The sequence below is a fragment of the Anomaloglossus baeobatrachus genome, chromosome 10, assembly GCF_048569485.1.
Source record: "Anomaloglossus baeobatrachus isolate aAnoBae1 chromosome 10, aAnoBae1.hap1, whole genome shotgun sequence".
In the NCBI taxonomy this organism is placed as follows: Eukaryota; Metazoa; Chordata; class Amphibia; order Anura; family Aromobatidae; genus Anomaloglossus; species Anomaloglossus baeobatrachus.
This window is the reverse complement of record NC_134362.1, coordinates 14,786,949-14,807,775: the sequence shown is the minus strand read 5'-3', so window position 1 is coordinate 14,807,775 and position 20,827 is coordinate 14,786,949. Positions and strand designations below refer to the sequence as shown.

At 47.9% G+C, this 20,827-nt stretch overlaps 1 protein-coding gene across 1 annotated transcript in view; it reads right to left on the bottom strand.

Moving 5' to 3' along the window:
* Positions 1-15,268, bottom strand: part of NADSYN1 (NAD synthetase 1) — a 36,798-nt gene extending 21,530 nt beyond the window's left edge. Inside the window, exons 1-2 of the mRNA XM_075325236.1 lie at positions 15,108-15,268; positions 10,506-10,566 (exon numbers count right to left, since the gene is read on the bottom strand). Coding sequence (XP_075181351.1) covers positions 10,506-10,566; positions 15,108-15,192 — 146 coding nt within the window. The 5' untranslated portion in view covers positions 15,193-15,268. The remainder of the gene's footprint in view (positions 1-10,505; positions 10,567-15,107) is intronic.
* Positions 15,269-20,827: the final 5,559 nt, after the last annotated feature.

Genomic DNA, 20,827 nt, shown 5'->3' with positions numbered 1-20,827 from the left:
GATCCACCCGAACTGCTGGAGAGTCGCCAGAGCGACGGTAAGGCTGTGTTGACACGCCACCCGAGAAGGGGCCCTGACTAGGAGATCGTCTAAGTATGGAATCACCGAGTGGCCCTGAGAGTGTAGGACCGCCACAACGGATGCCATGACTTTGGTGAAAACCCGTGGGACTGTCGCCAGGCCGAAAGGCAATGCCACGAACTGAAGGTGTTCGTCCCCGATGGCGAAACGCAAGAAGCGTTGATGCTCGGGTGCGATCGGCACGTGGAGATAAGCATCCTTGATGTCGATCGATGCTAGGAAGTCTCCTTGTGACATCGAGGCGATGACCGAGCGGAGAGATTCCATCCGAAACCGTCTGGTTCTCACATGTCTGTTGAGTAGTTTGAGATCCAGAACGGGACGGAATGATCCGTCCTTTTTTGGCACCACGAACAAGTTGGAGTAAAAGCCGCGACCACGTTCCTGAAGGGGAACGGGGATCACAACTCCTTCTGTCTTCAGAGCGTCCACTGCCTGAAAAAGTGCGTCGGCCTGAGCGGGGGGCGGAGAGGTTCTGAAGAAACGAGCCGCAGGACGAGAGCTGAACTCTATCCTGTAACCGTGAGACAGAATGTCTCTCACCCATCGGTCTTGAACATGTTGCCACCAGGCGTCGCCAAAGCGGGAGAGCCTGCCACCGACCGAGGATGCGGCTGGGGGATGCCGAGAGTCATGAGGAGGCCGCCTTGGAGGCAGTGCCTCCTGCGGCCTTTTGGGGGCGTGACTTGGACCGCCACGCATAGGAGTTCCTCTGGCCTTTCTCCGGCCTGCTGGACGAAGAGGATTGTGGCTTGGCGGAGGGACGAAAGGACCGAAACCTCGATTGTATTTTCCGTTGCTGAGGTCTCTTAGGTTTGGATTGGGGTAAGGAGGAGTCCTTTCCCTTGGATTCCTTAATAATCTCATCCAATCGTTCGCCAAACAAGCGGTCGCCAGAAAACGGCAAACCGGTTAAGAACCTCTTGGAGGCCGAGTCTGCCTTCCATTCGCGCAGCCACATGGCCCTGCGGACTGCCACAGAGTTAGCGGATGCCACAGCTGTACGGCTAGCAGAGTCTAGGACTGCGTTCATGGCGTAGGAAGAAAAAGCTGACGCTTGAGAAGTCAAAGACGCAACTTGCGGAGCAGAATTACGTGTGACAGCATTAATCTCAGCCAGACAAGCTGAGATAGCTTGGAGTGCCCACACGGCTGCAAAGGCCGGGGCAAAAGACGCGCCCGTGGCCTCATAGATGGACTTCACCAGAAGCTCTATCTGCCTGTCAGTGGCATCCTTTGGCGATGAGCCATCTGCAACCGATACCACAGATCTAGCCGCCAATCTAGAGACTGGAAGATCCACCTTGGGACACTGAGCCCAACCCTTAACGACCTCGGAGGGGAAGGGGTAACGCGTGTCAGTGAGGCGCTTACTAAAGCGCTTGTCCGGGACCGCTCTGGGCTTCTGGACAGCATCTCTGAAGTTAGAGTGATCGAAAAACGCACTACGTGTACGTTTGGGGAACCTAAACTGGTGTTTCTCCCGCTGAGACGCCGACTCCTCAACAGTAGGAGGCGGGGGAGAGAGATCCAACACCTGGTTGATGGACGAGATAAGATCATTCACTAAGGCGTCCCCTTCAGGTGTATCAAGGTTAAGGGCGACGTCAGGGTCAGAGCCCTGAGCTGCGACGTCCGCCTCATCCTCCAGAGAGTCCTCAAGCTGGGAACCCGAGCAGCGTGAAGAAGTCGGGGAAGATTCCCAGCGAGCCCGCTTAGCCTGTCTAGGACTGTGGTCCGGGCAGGAGTCCTCCACGTGAGACCTAGGGCCCAACCTGGGAGCGCGCTGCAGCGCGGACCGAGAGGGGCCTGGAGGCGACGATCCAACAGGGGCCGGGGCCTGTGTAAGGACCGGTCTGGACTGCAAAGCTTCTAGCAGCTTGGCAGACCATTTGTCCATAGACTGAGCCATGGATTGTGAAAGTGACTCAGAGTTTCTCAGCAAAAGAGGCGAACTCTGTCCCTGCCGCCTGGACAGGGGGAGCAGGGGGGTCTACATGAGCCGAGGGGCCCACTAGTGACCGAGGCTCCGGCTGAGCAAGCAAAACAGGGGTCGAGCATTGCTCACAGTGAGGGTAGGTGGAAAACGCAGGTAACATAGCCCCACAAAAGGTACAGGCCGCAAAAAAAGAGAATTTTGTTACTTACCGTAAATTCTTTTTCTTATAGTTCCGTCATGGGAGACCCAGACCATGGGTGTATAGCTACTGCCTCCGGAGGACACACAAAGTTACTACACTCAAACGTGTAGCTCCTCCCTCCTAGCATATACACCCCCTGCTAGGCAGTCCTAGCCAGTTTAGTGCAAAAGCTGAAGGAGGACATCCACCCACAAGAAGAGACAGAGTAAAATCCGGAAGAACCGGAACGTCTGTCTACAACAATAACAGCCGGTGAAGACATACGGAACAAAAAACCTGCCAACAGGCAATAGGGAGGGTGCTGGGTCTCCCATGACGGAACTATAAGAAAAAGAATTTACGGTAAGTAACAAAATTCTCTTTTTCTTCATCGTTCCTATGGGAGACCCAGACCATGGGACGTCCTAAAGCAGTCCATGGGTGGGAATAAACAGACAACTGAGAAGCAGGCAAACCCAACTTCACAAATGGGCGACAGACGCCTGAAAGATGCGTCTGCCCAAGCCCGCGTCTGCCAAAGCAAGAGCATGCCTTGGATAGAGCTTCGAAAAAGTATGCAGACTAATTCGAGCTGCAGTCTGACAGACCTACTGAGTCGTAGCCTGGCGCCTGAAAGCCCAAAAGGCACCGACAGGTCTGATCAAATGTGCTCTGATCCCCAGCGGGGAAGGCACTTGAGTACACTGGCAGGCCTCGGAAATGGCCGACCTAAGCCAACGAACCAGGGTCGGCTTAGATGCCGAGAGACCGCTACGTTGACTAGCAGTCAGTACCAGAGAGAGGTGCACCGCCTAATAACGGCGGTGCGAGACACATAGATCCGGGGCACCCGCACCAGATCCAGGATATGCAACGCTTCCTCAAAGCGATGAACAGGAGCCGGACAAAAGGAAGGCAGGAAAATTGCCCCGGATAAGGTGGAAGCAGTAACCACCTTAAGGAAAAAAAGTCCGGAGTCGGACGGAGACCACCTTGTCTTGATGCAAAAGACCAAAAAGGGGGTGACTCAGAGAGAGTGCAGCCAGAACTCCCTGGCGGGAAATTCTAGCCACCAGAAAGACTACTTTCTGTGAAAGATGAAACAAGGAAACCTGCCTAAGAGGCGCAAAGGGGGGTTTCCGGGAACCGGGAGGACCGGATTAAGGTCCCAGGGCTCCATAGGCCGCCGGAAAGGCGGAATGATGTGAGATGCGCCCTTAAAGGAGCGCACCGGAGCCAGCCGGACGATACGCCGCTGGCACATACTGACAGAGCCGAGACCTGTCCCTTAATGAGGGATAGTCCTAGCTGTAGACCGGACTGTGGAAGGGACAGGAGGGTCGGCAAGGCTAAAAAGGTCCAAGGAACTTTGGGGCTCGAGTCATAGCGGAGATGACTTCAGGAAGGATACCAGAAGTCGCCAAGATCCAGGACTCAATAGCTACGCCGTCAATCTGAGAATCCAGAATTCTGACGGAAAAAACGGACCTTTTGAGAAAAGGTCTGGACGGTCCGGAAGATGCCATGGCAACCCAACGGACAGAAGGAGCAGGTCAGGGTACAAAGCCTGCCTGGGTCAGTCTGGAGTAAGAGAATGACCCGACGGCCCCCTTTACTGATCTTGCGCAGGACTCTGGGCAAGAGGTAGAGACGAAGCTGGGATCAAACATGAACCAGTGTGTCTACCGCAAAACCTGAGGATTGTGGACCACGGTTGGACAGCTGAAATAGTCTGCCTCGCAGTTTGGACATCTAGGATGTGGGCTGCGGATACGGTGGACTAGGAGTCCCTTGTCCACTGAAGAATGTTGAGGCGCTAAATTGCCAGGCGGCTGAGTGTCCCGCCCTGGAAGTTGATGTAGGAAAACGCTGTCACGTTGTCCGACTGGACTCGAATGTGCCTAGCCGCCAACAGATGGTGAAGGCTTAGAGAGCTAGGAATACAGCTCTGATTTCCAGCCCATTGATGGAGATATACTGCTCCCAAGGCGGAAAGACCAGCACCCTGGTGAGGGTCACCCGGTACGGGGCCAGGAAGTCCCTGAGACAGAGTGGCCGAAACCACCACTGAAAACGAGCCCCTGGTCAGTGGCAAAGCCACCACCCCGTGGAAGGAGGGAGTTCGCGTGTGCAGCGGAAAACATCCAGTCTCAGAGGACGCAGGAGAAATTGGGCAAGGAATCACTTCCATTGACGCCACCGTCTGACCAGCACCTGTATTTGGTGTCTGATAGAACGACGTCGACCGCCAGCGGAGGGACTACTGATCGACTAAGAGCAGCTTTACAAGAGCCGACAGAGTCTCGAATTGCGTCCTTGAGAACCTCTGGTTCGAAGTCAGAGTGGACTTGAACAGAATGACAAGCCACCCGAATAGGTTAGAGTGGCGAGAGTAAGCGAAGTACTCTGCTAAGAGTCTGCACTGGATGAAGCCCCGAGAAGAAGGCCGTCCAGGGCAAACGATCACTGCCAATCCCTAGGGGTGCAGGACCCTAATCACAGCAGCCCCAATGAGAATACTCGAGGGGCCGTGGCTAACCCCAAGGGAAGAGCCACGAATTGGACCACTCCGATGGCAAAACATAGTCAACGCTGGTGTGAAACTGCGATTGACCCCTGCAGAAAGGCATCTCTGATGCCGATGGCCGCTAGGGAATCTCCTTGGGTTCTTGATTGATCCGGTGAAAAAAACACACGGAACAAGACCGAGACTCCATGTGAACACGCCACACCTGACCATGCTTGAAAAGCTAAAGATCCAGGTCGGAAGGCACCGCCCTCTTCGGGTACTAGAAATAGATTTAAACAAAACTCTCAGAACCGTTCCCAGTCGGGAACCGGTACAATTCCTCCATTGGCCTGCAAGAAATGCCACGGCCTGTGAGAAGGCGGCGGCCTTGGAGCCGGGAGGGGGTGACAGAAAAAATCTGTTTGGCGGGTGGACAGAATTCCATCCTGTAGCCATGGGAGATATATCCCGCCCCCACTGAACGGAGACGTGTTACGCCAAGTGGAGGGAGCCTGCCACCGACCAGGAGGAGGTTGGCGTGGCTAGATAGCTCGGAGGAAGCTGACTAAGTGGCAGCATCTCCTGCGGTCTTCTGAAGACGCAGCTTCAAGCCAATTGGTTCTATGAACCTAGGCCGATCTAGAGGACTATCAGATGGAGGAACGGAAACCACCGAAACCTCTACTGATTCCTGCCCTGGACAGGATCCCTGGTTTAGGTTTGTGGCAAGGAAGAACTCTCCTCGCCAAGAGCTTCCTAAATTTCATCCAGTTGGTCCCGAAGAGACTGGTCCCACCAAAGGGGAGCCCAGCCAGGAACCTCTATAGAGGCATCTGCCTTCCATTTCCGAAGCCACAGGAGCCTGCGGATAGTGAGGAAGTAGCCAAGACCACCGCCGTGCGGTGTCCAGCATGGCAGGCCTGGCAGAGGATGAGAAGACTGAAGTTTGGAAGTTCAGGCAACCGTCTTGGGCATAGCGTCCCTGTGAGGGAAAGCATCTCCTCAGAGGAGCCATCAGCCACTGACGTAACGGTCCGGGCCGAGCCACCTGAGGTGAATGAGCCCACCTTTTGACCACCATTGGTGGACAGGGGAAACACAGTCCTCAGAATCACGCTTCATGGGAAGCGACTGTCAGAGCGGACCCTGGGCTGGTCACAGGGCCTGAAAACTGGAGTGGTTAAGGAACACACATAGTGTTCCCCTAGATAAGGTAACTCCGGCGGATTGAGGTCCAGTACAATAATTAATGTACCGTGGGATCCTTATAGAGGTGCCGTCAGCCACTGATACAACTATCCGGGCTGAAAGTCTAGACACCGGAGTGGCCACCCCTGGCGAATGAGTACACTCCTTGACCACCTCTGATGGGAGGGGGAGACAGGCAGCAGAACCCCGCTGTGGGATCTACAGGACAGGCTGTGGGCTCGGACGCAGCGGGCTGAAAACTGGAGTGGTTAAGGAACACGCTCCTCGTCCTGTTAAAGGTATACTGATGCCTTTCTGCCAGCGGGGAATACTCCCCTGATACAGGCGGATGGAGGTCCAGTACAAGTATAATGGACGCAATGCAATCATTCGCATCCGCGTCACCTACGGACGGAACAAAGTACCTAAAGTAGCGTCCAAGCCCCTGGTAGAGACATCCTCCTCGCCCAGTGAGTCAGCTCGTAATCGGAGCTGCGGGACGGGGAGTACAGGGGACCCTACGTCTCCCTGTGAGGAGGACGGGGTCTGTGAGCTTTGCTGAGCGAGCAGAAAACGCCCTGAGAAGGGGGCTGCATGCTCAGCAGATGCCGGGACAGCCGACCCCTGGAAAAAAAGATTCCCCCAGGGGTCAGCCACCGAAACCGGAGGAGCTGGAGGGACCATAAATGAGCCTCCAAGCTGAGGGGCCACAGTGGTTATGAGCTCGGTAGAGCCGTACGAGACTACCAAGCCTGCAGCCTCGCTCCGTGAGACATGCTGCAGAGGTGGGGGGCTCTGTCGAGAATGTTTAGAATACCCAAGACAGGGGTTCAGCCCGGGGAGACTCCAGGCTGAGGTACCACCACATAAGAACCATTACAGTGTGGGTCTGTGCTAGTTCAGACAATATGCCTACATGCAGAACATGTAGTGTACAGCCTTGGAGCTTTGCTGCTAGAGTGAGACATGCTGCTGAGGAGGAGGTTCTATAATAAAGAATTAACTCCTTCAGAATGCCCTGCTAGTGTATAAAAGTGCACAACCAGAGGTTGTGACTTATCAGGCCGCTATTATGAGTGCCCCCCGGGTTCCAAGCCTGGACCCCCAGCCAGATATTCACTCCCTCTGCACTGCAGAGCAGCCAGCGCCGACCAGAGTACTAAGAACGCTGAGAAAATGGCGCCCGAGTGAGGGGGGGGGCGGGGGTTAACCCAGGAGCGGGAATCGGAGGGCTAAGGAGATGTACAGGGGAGGGAATCATCTCCTCAAAAAGGAGTGTCCTCCCCTGTGCAGAGCGGCCGGTGGACGGCGCTGCAGTGTCCCCCTGCATGTCTGACATGCAGGGGAACGAAACGAAACTAGGCCGCGGCTGAAGCCGGGGCCTAGAGTTATACATGCGGCCGAAAATCAGGCATCATCGGCGCGGTACACAGTAAAAACCGTGGAACCGGCCGGAACACAGTGAAAAGCAGCATTATAAAAGTAAATCACTGTCCCCCCAATAAAGTGCCCCACATTGCAGAAGGACCCTCTGAATAACGTCTCTATACTTAGCTTTGAGACGCAGGGCCCAGTCCCTGGGTGGGGTGGGGGTCCAGTGCTCCGTCCAGCAGGGTCCTGCCAAAGGGCTGCGGATGGAGGCCGGTCTCCTGCAAGGCAGTGAGAACCGTGTTGGCTCTAACTTCAAGCCAGAGCCCCTAAGGGATGGTGAAGGAGCGCGGCATGAAGGGCTCTTGCCCTGAATCAACCTTAACAGCACCGCCGCCAGGGGGGTGTGAAGGGACATGCCGGGGGTCCAGTGGACCCGCTTTTCTTCCAAATCTTTAGAAAAAATGAAAAATCAAAAAAGGATGCATGTGTGTGTGTGATCCTCCTGACACAAAGCATGAAACTGGCTAGGACTGCCTAGCAGGGGGTGTATATGCTAGGAGGGAGGAGCTACACGTTTGAGTGTAGTAACTTTGTGTGTCCTCCGGAGGCAGTAGCTATACACCCATGGTCTGGGTCTCCCATAGGAACGATGAAGAAAAACCCTGTGCCTTAACAGCTTTGCTCCTTGTGGACGACATGCTGTTGTCTCCTAGGAGAGTGATCACTGAGGGTATATGGGCAAAAAAGGGTATACAGCCCGACCGAACAGAAATATATATATAAATACGTATCTATTCCGGCACCCTAGGGGGACCAGCACCGGGTGACCGGTGTGGCTTACCGACCGCTAAAAAGCGGAGTGTGTGTCCTCCAGATTCCCTGCCTTAGGTCCCCCGGAGCTGCAGAGCTCTTCACTGAGAATCCTCGAACCGGCAGAATGCCAAAAAATGGCTGCCGGAGCTCTCAGGGGAGGAGTGGAGCCGTGGGCGGCGCCAGGAAAGTGCGGGAATCTGGGGTCCCCACAGTGATCAGTGAGGGGGGAGGAAACATGCAGGATGGTCCGGCCCTCACATCCGACGTCAGGTCGGCAGTCCCGCCCTTACCCCTGACAGGCAGGCCCGGGGGCGGGATTTTTGCGACTAGGCCGCGATGAAGCCGGGGACTAAATTTGAGACCGCGCCCGACAAGCAGGCACGGTCGGCGCGGAAGTCCGCCGGCCTTCTCAATTCAGCAGCTGCCGCAGCGTCCGGGAAGGAGGTGCGCTCCCTGCACAGTCCCCTATGGGGACACAGAGTACCTTAGAGTTGCAGGGCCCGGTCCCTGAGGTTGAATAGACTCCGGTCCGGCAGATTCCCACAGGGGCTGCGGAGGGAGCACGGTCCCAGTAAATGGATGACCGCTCAGGATCCCACTTCTCCCAGAGCCGCTAAGGGATGGTGAAGGAGACGGCATGAGGCTCCGGCCTTTGTACCCACAATAGGTACCTCAACCTTAACAACACCGCCGACGTAGTGGGGTGAGAAGGGAACATGCCGGGGGCCCCGTGGGGGCCCTCTTTTCTTCCAACCGACATAACTAATATGAGAATGCATGAGTGGATGTGTGCCTCCTTCCACACAAAGCATAAAACTGAGGAGCCCGTGATGCACGGGAGGGTGTATAGGCAGAGGGGAGGGGTTACACTTTTTTAAGTGTAATACTTTGTGTGGCCTCCGGAGGCAGAAGCTATACACCCCAATTGTCTGGGTCTCCCAATGGAGCGACAAAGAAAACACATGTATTTTATGCGGCGTTTTTGCGACCAATACATCAGGATTTGCAGCAGAATTTGCCATTGCGAATCTCCACTGTGTGCACAAAGCCTTAGACGGATCAGCACAAGAGAAAACTACACAACAAAAAGAGCGCTATTCATGTTATGGCTGATTAGTGTAACATTACCAGTACTACCAGGTCCATAACAGACTGTGCTCCTCTATTAAGGAGGTTTTTTTTTCATATGATGATTCCTTAAAACATATGTGGTGTAACTGTGGTAACAAAATGTTATAAGTCCATATACTGAACCTTCGACCTATAAGCAAACAGGTTGATGTTTTTAGCTGAAGGGACTGAATTTTACGCTCAAAGTACAAACCTCCTTCAGAGTCCCTCCACCCCCATTACATATGACACCTAATATCCTCCATTCTGCTGCCTCTGTCCGTCAAGTGGACAACAAGATGGCCGCCACAGAGGCCCGGAGACAGTTCCAAAAGCACCCTCTGGCAGTAATTGATTTTGCCCAAAGTTGCCTTTGACCACAAAATAGCGCTAAAAACGCATGCGTATTTACCGCGTTTTAGATGCGTTTTTAGCGCTTTTTGCATGCTTTTTCAATTGTGTTTTGACAGATGCGTTTTGAACATAAAGACACTGCTAAATAAAGTTTAAAAACAGTCAAACATAATGAAAAAGGATAAAAAAAAAAAAGGAACACATAATTTATGGAAAAATAAAGAAAAAAGTTAAATTTCATATCATTATAGCGGTTTTATATTATTTAGCGGTAAAATAGCAATAAACTAATATTTTTCATTAATTTAATTGTCAGACTATGTGTGTGTGTAAAGGGACATATTAAATCATTATTTTGATGTCCAAAAAGCATGCGTTTATTTAGTCCAAAACGCATGTTTTCTGCACCTAAAAAGCAGGTAAAACACTGGAATTTTGATGTTTCTTGCTTTTTGCCATTTCTCATTGACTCTAATGTTAGCAAAACGCACCCAAAATGGCAAAAACAATTACATGCTGCTTCTTTGAACGTATGGTTTTTGCCACAAAATATGCAAATTAAACGCTGCGTTTGTAAACGCAAAGTGCGGACAGGAAATCCACTTTTTCCATAGACTTTGCTGGAAAATCAAAACGCATGTGTTTTGGCATGAAAACGCTGCAGTTCAAAACGGACCTAAAAAGGCAGGTGAAACGCAAAGTGCAGACACAGCCTTAACCATTGCTGAGGACGGTGTTGTGTCCATTCCATGACAGATGACAGGCAGGGGAGGCTGCTTCAGACTCTCCATAACCTTTATCTTGCGGCCATATTGGAGAAAGAAAATTGCACCAATCTAATAGACGGAGGTAGCAGCAGGAAAATTGAAGACATTATGTAAAAGTAACTTCATATTAGCTGTGTATAGTCACATTTAATGTCGGGTGTCGAGAGTCGCTTTAAATAACTAAAAATTCACCAAATTTCAAGCTCCGGACCCAGGCGATACCGCGCTCCCTTCTCTTTTGCGATTTTAATACCTGAAAAATAGAAATGTAAAGGGACTGAATCAGTATAGAAATGGTCACACATTGGGGCAGGCTTCTTCTCACACACTAGGCCTCAGTGTCTCTGTTGCCCATAGCAACCAATCAGACTTAAGGTTTCATTTTCAAAACTGCTCTGGTAAGATGAGAGCTGCGCTGTGATTGGTAATTGTACATCAGCAACCAAAAAACATTAAACAAGTGTGTGAATTAAGTTTTAGGTTCATTGTGTTAATGCTGCGGAGTTTCCGCACATATTACCTGTGGTATGGAGAAAGGGTGATATCCGCAGCAGAAATTGATAACGCCCATAGAAAATTATGAAAGTTTCCAGAGGGACAAAACAAGGTTTTCGACTTGAGTCCCTTGTGATCCCCTATTTGCGGGACAGGGATCATGTGGCTCATGCCTCCGCTACATTGATTTTATCAGGGTATTTTCATTGACACATGAATCGAGGCCTAAATTTGTGCCATAAATCTAAGGCTATGTACGCACGTTGCGTCGGTGTACCTGCAGTTTATTCTGCACGTTTTCCTTCCCTTGGTTTTTGACCAAATGGCTTTTGTCCATTTTTTAGAGCTAAAAACGCATGCGTTTTTAGTGCGTTTTTAGCGCTTTTTACCTGCATTTTCACCTGCGTTTCTGCAGATGCGTTTTTGAGATCAAGACACTGAGAAATAAAGTTGAATTAGTCAAAAAGAATGAAAAAAGAGAAAAAAAGTATAAAATTAACTTTTAATAAAACTATATGGGTAATTATCAATTTTAATGAAAAAATAGTGGTTATGCACATTTTATCAGAAAAATAGATGAAGTTTCTAATTTTTTAACATTTAAATTTTCGGTTATTGTGTGTGTGTAAAGGAACATTAGAACCCATTAATTTTTGTCCAGAAAAGCATGCGTTTTTGGAGCCAAAAATGCAGTGGAAAAGCAGGTAAAAAGCATGAAAAACGCAGGAATTGTGATTTTGGTTGCGTTTTGCCATTTCTCATTGACTCCAATGTTAAGGAAACGCTGCAGAAATGGCAAAAACAACTGACATGCTGCTTCTTTTTCAGCATGTTTTTTGACCACAAATATGCAAATTAAACGCTGCAGAAAAAAAAGCAAAGTGCAGACAGGATTTCTGCTTTTCCCATAGACTTTGCTGGCAATCAAAAAAGCATGCGTTTTAGCGCAAAAACGCTGCTGCTAAAAACGCTGCAGAAACGCGGAAAAAACGCAACGTGCGAACATAGCCTAAGGACGCATTGAGATTCAATTTAATTAAAAAAGCAGCGTTTTCCTCAGTGCACTTGGATACAAATTTTCACCATCACTGCGGCATCCATGTTTCTCAAATACAAAAAAATAAAAAAAATAATGATTTCCAAGCTCCAACTCATTAAATACATTACGACTGTGCCCACGATCAGTGGATGCAGCGTGTATTGTACAGTAAAAGCACAATGGACGTGATTTCTAGAAATCCCATGCTCACTGTGCGTGTGCGGCCTGCAGCGAAAACTGACGCGGCTTCCCGAGCCGCAATCATGTTAATTCTTTACTGCGGATTCGCATGCGTCCTCTGTAGAGCGAACACAAGCGAGAGACCGCAGTGCACAGAACCCTGATCGTGGGCACGAGCAGCTGCAGTCTGCGGAGGAGGAGACTCGCAGTCCCGCAGGTCAGGACCCGCCATGTCTAGGACACAGTGGGTTCTGATCGTGGGCATGCACTCTAACAGAAATCAAATGTCTACATTTTCCTTTTATGCACAGTCATTATTGCATTTGTTGCTTTTGGAGTTTTTTGTACATTTTTCCCCTGTTTTTCATCTGTACCTTATATTTGTTTTATGTTGCGCCTTTTTTAAGGTCTATATTATATGTCTACTCTTTGCCTGATTATTTTTATTTTTTTATGTTTGTCAGTATGGTCAGAGTTTTAGGCTGCGCGCCCACAATCAGTATTTGCAGCGTTTTGGACATAGCAAGCTTCAGCTGTGTCCAAAACGCTGTATTGTACAGTACAAGCACAGTGGATGGATCTCTAGAAATCCCGTGCCCACTGTGCTTTTTTCCGCAGCAAACAGTGACCTGCAGTGTGGCTTTCCAGACCACAGCACGTCAATTGTTTGCTGCGGAATCACATGCGTACCCCGTAAGGAGAACACAAGCGAAAGACCGCAGCCACCGAACCCTGATCGTGGGCACAGGCATTCATCTGCGGAGGAGACATGTGGCCCCGCCGGTCAGGACTCGCTATGTTCTGAACGCAGCGAGTCCTGATCTTGGGCACATACCCTAGGCCCAGTTCCCACGCTGTGTAGTTCTGACGCGTATTTTCAGAAACCTGCAGCAAAATCTGCATGTCCATTGTGAAGCCAGAAAAGTCTATGAGAATTCAGAAGTGCTGTGTCCACATTGCTTATTTTTCCCTTGCGTATTTGGTGCACAAAAAAAAAAAATTGCACCAAATACGCAAGGGAAAAATACTCAACGTGGACACAGCACTTCTGAATTCTCATAGACTTTGCTGGCTTCACAATGGACATGCAGATTTTGCTGCAGATTTCTGAAAATCCGCATCAAAATACGCAGTGTGGGCACTGGGCCTTAGGATGGTTTTGGCTGATTCATCAATTGCAGCTTTTTAGAAGGCTACCTTCTCATGATGAGGTTTTGACGGTGCGTGTTTTCTCTGCGTCAATAACATAGCGTCTAAAGGGTACTTTGCTAGCGATGTCGCAGCGTGTAATCTCGTTAGCGATGTAACACGCCAGATCGCAGATAAGATTTGCCGAGATCGCACATAGGTCATTTTTGTAGCGCCGGTCACATGTGCGATCTCGGCAAATCGTATGTGCGATCTGGCGTGTTACATCGCTAACGAGATCGCTAGCGATGTCGCAGCGTGTAAAGCACCCTTTAGGCTAGGTTCACATTTCCATCAATTTGTATCAGTCATAATCCGCGGCTCTGGTAAACAACGGAATCCGTTTGGCGGATTTTGTTGTTTCCCATAGACTTGTATGAGTAGCGGATTGCGACTGATGACCTTGCGTTGCATCCGCTGCGTGGCGCATCAGTCATTTTTGGACTGACCGCCGGGCGGAAACAACGCAGAATGTAACGTTTTTTGGGTCGTCAAAATTAACGCACCGCGCAGGAATCCGTCACGCTTGTAATGTTTGTCTATGGTGCTGGATTCCGTTGTAATCCGTCTTACGACGGAATCCAGCACTGGATTCCGTCATGCTCTACTGAGCATGCCCAGCATGTTTGGCACACCAACTGGGCTGTCCCAAACACAAACGGATCAGGACGGATCCGTCAAAAAACGGACGCACAGCGGATGTAACTGACGCGACGGATCAGTTTTTTCAAAGGATTCCTGTGAACGGAATCCTGTGAAATAACACATCCGTTGCGTTAGTTGACATCTTAAAAACGACGGATCCGTCACTCAGTCGCAATGACGGACCTGACGGATTTAAAACAACGGAAATGTGAACCTAGCCTTATAGTTCTAGCAAAGTGGACGGGATTAATAGAATTCTCCTGCCCTCGCTGCATAAACTGACCTGCGGTGCATGTGTTGGATCTGCAGCATGTTCATTTCTCCTGCGGGTACACTGCGTTTTATGCACAGATTTACCTCCATAGACGTGCATTAGATGCAGATGCAAATGTTAAAAAAGTAAACGCATCATCATTTTTAGTGCATTTCTGCTGTGGAAACAGGGGCAATAGTGAGATTCCTGGTAGAGGGGAGAAAGGAGGATAAGAACTGGACCTACCCCTCACTATAAAAAAAAAAAAAAAAAAAATTTGTATAATTTTTTTTTCATATAATTAAAACGTTAAACTTTCTATATCAGGCTTTTCCAAAATCTCCACTTGCAATGCTGTCACTCAACAAGGAAAAACTGTTTGACTTCCTAAGGCTAGTTTCACACTTGCGTTGGACGGGATCCGTAGCATTGCGTTGTGCGACGGATGCGTTGCATATAGTGGCACAACGGATGCTACGGATCGTACAAAATAACGCAATCCGTTATAGGTTTTTTTCCTTGACTTTACACATCTGAGCATGCGCAGTTGTGTAAAGACGGATGCGTTAACGGAATCCGTCAAATGACGCATTCTAACGGAATCCGCCACCATAGGCGTCCATTATAAAAACAACGGACGCCTAACGAATTCCTGCAGGTTGCGTTTTTTTGACACTCCGCCAAGCGCAGAAAAACGCTACATGCAGCGTTCCATCCGCCTGACGCAGCATCAAAATAACGACGCTGCGCCGTCCAGCGGATGCAACGCAGACACTTGCGTTACAGTGCGTCGTCCATATAAGTCTATGGAGAATAGCGCAGTGCGTTAACTGACTGCGCTATTCTCCATAGTGACGGAATGCGCTGAACGCAAGTGTGAAAGTAGCCTAAGTCATTTCTGACTATGTAATAATAATAGAAGGCACATGTAACAAATGTGCATACAGTGCATACAGCAGATTGTGTATCACGCAGGCAGGCTGCTGCCACTCACTCTGTAAGATCCTATGGAGATTCCCCTCGAAGTCCAGAGCCCACTGGTTGAGGGAGCAGGTGGCCAGTGTGACCTTCCTGCCCATGGTCAGCAGTGACAGCAGTGGCAGGCTGTGGGCAGCACAGGTCCTCCAGAGTGACAGCAGCTGCACTTCCTCCGGAGCTGACACCTCCCTGCAGCTGCACATCACTTCCTGCCCACACTGCAGAGGAATCGCACCCTGCAGTCTCCAGCTCCTGGGGGACTACAACTCCCAGCGTGCTGAGCTATATCACCACACATGGGGGACTGAGTCCAGAGCTGCAAGGATCTGAGATCTGTCCTTTTTTCCATTTCTCCATGGTCGGAGCTGTGTGGGGGGTTTGTTCTTTGTGCATCAAACTAGTTTTATTGTTACCATTTTTGGGTTACATACAATATTTGATAGCTTTTTATTGCAGATTTTTGGTGGAATTTATTAAAAAGATCCAATTCTGATGTTTCTAATATTTTTACCATATCAGCTAAATATCTATATTTTATTTGTGCAATTATATACTCTGTGATACCAAATATTCTTTTTCTTACACTTTTTGCATTTTACTATTTAGGTTTGCAGAAATGGGGAATGACATATATATGATGATTAAAATAAAAAAGAAATAAAAATTATATATATATGTGTGCGTGTGTGTATATATACATATATATATATATATAATTTTTATTTATTTTTTTAATCATTTTGTCATTTTATTTTTACACTCTTTCTTCGTGTATTGTAAACTTACTGGTCTACGGCCACAGGCTGACACAGGACTCCTCCTTTCATCCCTCCATCTAGCTGTCATGGCAACTCGTCGGCACCCCAAGATCGCAATTGTGTTCGGGACCAATGGGCTCCGGAGTGACAGTCACAATGTTGGAGGCCTTGCATGATAGTGACATTTAAAAGGTTAAACTGATGCAGATAGGTTACATCTGATCAAACCAGTTCAATGCAACACTCTATATAGTGGTGGCATACAACCGCCATACATGTACCATGGCTAAGGGGTTAATATCACAATGTCACAACTGAATATGACATGTTGCATGAGTGCGGCCCAACAGGCACGCACAGGAATATCACTGTCTTTATTTGCACTTTTGCAACTCCATGTGATGCCAGTCACTACTTACAGATAGTACAGACAGCAGAGTAGTCAGGAAAGCCGGGGTCTGGTAACAGGAGGACACAGGGAGTACACAGAGGCGTAGTCAGGTCACGATACGAGGGTCAGAATTATGGGAAGGCATGTAATAATGGATTCAGAGAGTAAACTGAGACATGGTCAGAGGTCAAAAGCCAGGAGGTCACAACAGGAACAGTAAGTGGGCAGAGAGGAGTCCAACAACAGTCCAGGGTCAGGAAACAAAGATCAGAACACATGCAGAAACATAGGCCAACAGCACAACAGTAGAACCAGAATGTACGACTGGCAAGGGTCTGGGAGAGCATGCACACTAAAGAAGCAGCGCAATTACAGGAAGATGGAACACCTGAGCACACACCTCCCAGAACCAGAATGTACGACTGGCGAGGTTCAAGGGGAGCATGCTCAGTAAAGAAATAGGGCAATTACCCTGAGGATGGAACACCTGAGCACACACTTCCCAGAATCACCATGGAAGCCTGCGTTGTCAATCAACCTGCCAGCTCTGTAGCTCAGGAAAACACAGCAGGGCATCTCCAAATGTGCAAGATGCTCTGCACAGAGGAACCGTGACAGTCCAGTTTGCGATCTTAAGTCCAGAGATACATGACGACATGATGACGCAGGTCGCTCTATGCCGCTGATACATCACAGTGTAATGCATGTAAAGGAATCGTGACCACAAAAATCAACCGGTTACAACGTTTTATGACTTGCTGATTGCAGTTCCAGCATCTTGTGGGTTAACGTCAAGACCCCCATTCATTTGCACTACGTGGCGACATAGCAGCTGCATACAGAAACCATCTATGGCCCCATCACCTGCGTCACAGCCGGTGTCGCCCCAGCCTAATACTGTGCGTCCAACGTCACTGTTTAACCATTGCCTAAAGCTAAACCTAGGCCGGTCACAGGAGCATTACAGAACCAGGCGTTTAACCCCTTGCTGACCAGGCCTGTATAAAGACCAGGCTCTTTTTTTTTTTTTTTTCAAAGCGGCTTTTCAAGAGCAAAAACTTTTTCAATTTCTATTAATGTTCCAATTATTTTTTTTTTCAGCTCTAAAATTATACATTTCTGTGGGGGAGAGAAAAATAAACAGCAACTCTTCCCTTGGTTTTCTATTATACAATCTGCAGCCGTCATCTTGGTTGACTTTATTTTGCTGATCAGTACAATTACAGATATATCAAATGTATGTGTTTATTAGGTTTTTTTGCATTTAATTACTTTTTTTTTTAATAAATAATAATAATAATAATAGTTTTTGAGAATTATGTTTTTTTAACATTTTATGAGGATTTTTTATGGTTTTTAGTGGGGAGCGCTGACATTTTTTGGTGTCATTTTATGGTACGTGCGGCTTTTTTTAGCTCTTTTTATTTTGTCTGTTTTGGGGAGGGCGATAGAGTGAACAAAAACAGTAGTTTTGATATTTTTTTTTTTATCCAAGCATTTAAAGTAACATGATCATTCTTTTGCACGTTAACAGGATTATAGCAATGCTACATTTGTAAATTTTTATGTTTTACTACCTTTGTGGCATAAAAATACCTTATAAAATTAAAAACATTTGATTTGCTCTCAATTAAATCCCCATAACATTTACTAAAGCACATGATAAGCAGTCGTTTTTGTGAGTATCATTTTGGAATATATAAAACTGCACATTGTAGAATGGCCTTTTATTGTGGCCAGCCTAAGGCGCACCTGTGCAATCATCCTGCTGACTAATCATCATCATCTTCATCTGCCGCACCTGTGAGGTGGATGGAATATATCCGAAAAGGAGACGTGATCACTAACACAGATGATATTGTAAGTTGTGTATCATTTTGTGTAGGTTCGTATTTTAGGAGCCTTGCTCCATTCATTCTGTGTATTCCTTGTCTTGTCTGCAGGTTAATGAGCTAAGTTCAATTACCATTTGCTTGCCTTGCATGTACATTATCCTGTTTGCAGGTTAATCACCCTCTGCTGGGCTTTGTTCCTAAGGGTACCGTCACACTTTAGCGACGCTCCAGCGATCCCACCAGCGATCTGACCTGGTCAGGATCGCTGCTGTGTCGTTACATGGTCGCTGGTGAGCTGTCAATCAGGCAGATCTCACCAGTGACCAGCCCCCAGCGACGCGTGGAAGCAATACTGCGCTTGGTAACTAAGGTAAATATCGAGTAACCAAGCGCTTGGTTACCCGATATTTACCTTGGTTACCAGCGCACACCGCTTAGCGCTGGCTCCCTGCACTCGTAGCCAGAGTACACATCGGGTTAATAAGCAAAGCGCTTTGCTTATTTACCCGATGTGTACTCTGGCTATGTGTGCGGGGAGCAGGGAGCCGGCACTGGCAGCGTCAGAGCGGCGGACGCTAGTAACCAAGGTAAATATCGGGTAACCAAGCAAAGCACTTTGCTTGGTTACCCGATATTTACCTTGGTTACAGCTTACCGCAGGCTGCCAGAAGCCGGCTCCCTGCTTCCTGCACAATCAGATCGTCGCTCTCTCGCTGTCACACACAGCGATGTGTGCTTCACAGCGGGAGAGCAACGTCCAAAAAATGAACCAGAGCAGTGTGTAACGAACAGCGATTTCACAGCAGGGGCCAGGTCGCTGCTCAGTGTCACACACAGTGAGATCGCTAATAAGGTCACTGGTATGTCACAAAAACTGTGACTCAGCAGCGATCTCGCTATGTGAGAAGTACCCCTAAGTCTGGGGGAGGGGAGCCTGGAAGCCACCCAACTTCTCTGTTTACCTGGGGGATTATTCAGTCTGTCTGAAAATGAGAAGAGAGAAGCAGGAAGAGTTATAACTCTTCCTGCTTCTCTCTTCTTCTTCTCAGACAGACTGAATAATCCCCCAGGTTAACAGAAAAGTTGGGTGGATTCCAGGCCCCCTCCCCAGAGAGACCTGGACATTTTTCACTTACTGGACTACAACCGTGTTCCTGGACTATTTTACCCTCTGTGTGGTGGGTTATTTTATGGATCTTCTGGTTTGCATGGAATAAAGGATCTTTGCATTGTTCACCCATCTCTTGCTCTGTTAATTGTGTGATATGGGACAAGGACCCCATGACACACAGAGTTACACAAATGTGTGAGCAATATTTAAATAAAAATGCTTTTTGTGTACAATAAAAAGTCTGATCTTGGAGTTCAGCTCATGAAAAATGGGAGAAAAAAACAAAAGTAATTTTGAAGATTCCAGCACAGGAAGAAATCCTTAAAATTCAAAGTCTTTATTCAATAATCCATTAAGAAAAAACCTTGACAGGGTAATATATCCCACATAGCAAACAGCATTCATACAGAGAGTTCTTTTTCATTGCTAAAAAAAAACAAAAGTGTTGAGTTAATATTTTGTTCATTGTCTATCAAAATCATAATAATGATATTAATATATCCACGCCAGAGCACTAAGCCTATCACTGACTTAATTGTATGATTTTCCCAGGTAGTGTAATTTGGGGCAAAACTGGAGCCCATCGCGGTACCTTCATTTTGAATAAAAAAATTGTTATAAAAAGCATCGTGACTTAAAATAAATGTTATGGTTCAAAACTAAACTGAATTTAATCATCTAGGAAATTGCGATATTTTGGGAGATTTGTTTATCCTTCTTCAATACCTTGATCAGGATTGATACAAGTGTCCATGGTCGCCATGATCCGATTAGACTACCACTCCAGATTTTGTAATAGTTGAATGAATTGAGCAGGGGCACATGCTGACATACAGTTGTAGAAAGAATCAAGAACAGTGAGAGTCAGCCACATCATAAACTTCCAATTCCAATATCGAATACGCCATTCTGTCCATATTGTTGTTACCTGGACCGCGAGAGCACTGGATAAATATGTGATCTAATACGGTCGGTTATCAAATTAGGTAGTGTACTAAGAGTTCCATATTCACACATTTCCATTTGAACATCATTTTATTATATTTTTTTTTTTTTTACATTTTTGAACATTCAACAAAATATATAGAGTGGTGTCAAATAAAATGCACTTAAATCCCAACCAAAAAAAAACCCACAAGAGTATTTTTGCAATTTTTACATATTTTTTTATAGTATAAGGAGCTAACAAGTCTAGGTGCAGCCCAGCATTATATGCGAGGAGTGCTGCACCTGCTGGCGACGCAGTAATTGCCTCCTCCCTGCACAGCTCCATGACTAATGCAATAAGTAACCCCATAATGGGATCTGTTCCACCTGATATAATCCTTTAATGCAAACACAGCCTAAGTATTGTCAAAGTGATGGCCACATACATGGCTGCGGGTACACGGGAGGTCACTGTTCTTCACTGGTGAGATGTCACACACTATCAGAACTGTTTCTTTTATACTTTATGGCTTCCTCTTCTTATCCTTATTGCTGAGCTGTGAGATCTGATATCATCATACAGTCCAGACTCACTGCAGTATGGCTGCTGCATTCCCTGCCTCTCTTTTTATATAGGCTATGATAGTCCCTCCTAATTGGCTGTGCTATACCATGTGATGCGAAAACTGCAAGGTAGCCCGTCCGGCTGCACCT